Source organism: Cariama cristata, unplaced genomic scaffold (genome assembly GCF_000690535.1).
Source record: "Cariama cristata isolate BGI_N322 unplaced genomic scaffold, ASM69053v1 scaffold31478, whole genome shotgun sequence".
NCBI lineage: Eukaryota > Metazoa > Chordata > Aves > Cariamiformes > Cariamidae > Cariama > Cariama cristata.
Window position 1 is genome coordinate 979 of NW_009629923.1, and position 804 is coordinate 1,782.

Consider the following 804-nt stretch of genomic DNA (forward strand, 5'->3'; position numbering starts at 1 on the left):
CCCCTCTCTTCCCCCAGCTCTGGGCAGATGAAGGCTTCTCCCGTTCTCCTCCTCCTCCTCCTCCTCCTCCTCGGCCACCAGGATGTGTGGGGACCTCTGGGGACGTCGGGGGCACCCAAGGGATCCGCGGGTGAGTGGAGACCCCGGGGAGGTGGGCCCAGGCCCATACTGGGAGGCCCCAGATCCATACTGGGAGGTCCCAAACCCATACTGGGAGGTCCTAGACCCATACTGGGAGGTCCCAAACCCATACTGGGAGGTCCTAGACCCATACTGGGAGGTCCCAAACCCATACTGGGAGGTCCTAGACCCATACTGGGAGGTCCCAAACCCATACTGGGAGGTCCTAGACCCATACTGGGAGGTCCCAAACCCATACTGGGAGGTCCTAGACCCATACTGGGAGGTCCCAAACCCATACTGGGAGGTCCTAGACCCATACTGGGAGGTCCCAAACCCATACTGGGAGGTCCTAGACCCATACTGGAAGGCCCCAGATCCATACTGGGAGGCCCCAGACCCATACTGGAAGGTCCCAGACCCATACTGGGAGGTCCCAAATCCATACTGGGAGGTCCCAGACCCATACTGGAAGGTCCCAGATCCATACTGGAAGGTCCTAGACCCATACTGGGAGGTCTCAAACCCATACTGGGAGGTCCTAGACCCATACTGGGAGGTTCCAGATCCATACTGGAAGGTCCCAGATCCATATTGCGAAGGCCACCCAGATCCATACTGGAAGGCCTCAGATCCATACTGGGAGGCCTCAGACCCATACTGGAAGGTCCCAGACCCATACTG

The 804-nt window shown here is 59.2% G+C and overlaps 1 protein-coding gene across 1 annotated transcript; it reads right to left on the bottom strand.

The window, feature by feature from the left end:
* Positions 1–169: 169 nt before the first annotated feature.
* On the bottom strand, positions 170–693 carry LOC104165668 (keratin-associated protein 19-2-like; the record flags this gene model as incomplete). Its single annotated transcript, XM_009705350.1, has 1 exon — positions 170–693. A coding segment is annotated over one exon (524 nt), but the record flags the coding sequence as incomplete, so codon positions are not given.
* Positions 694–804: the final 111 nt, after the last annotated feature.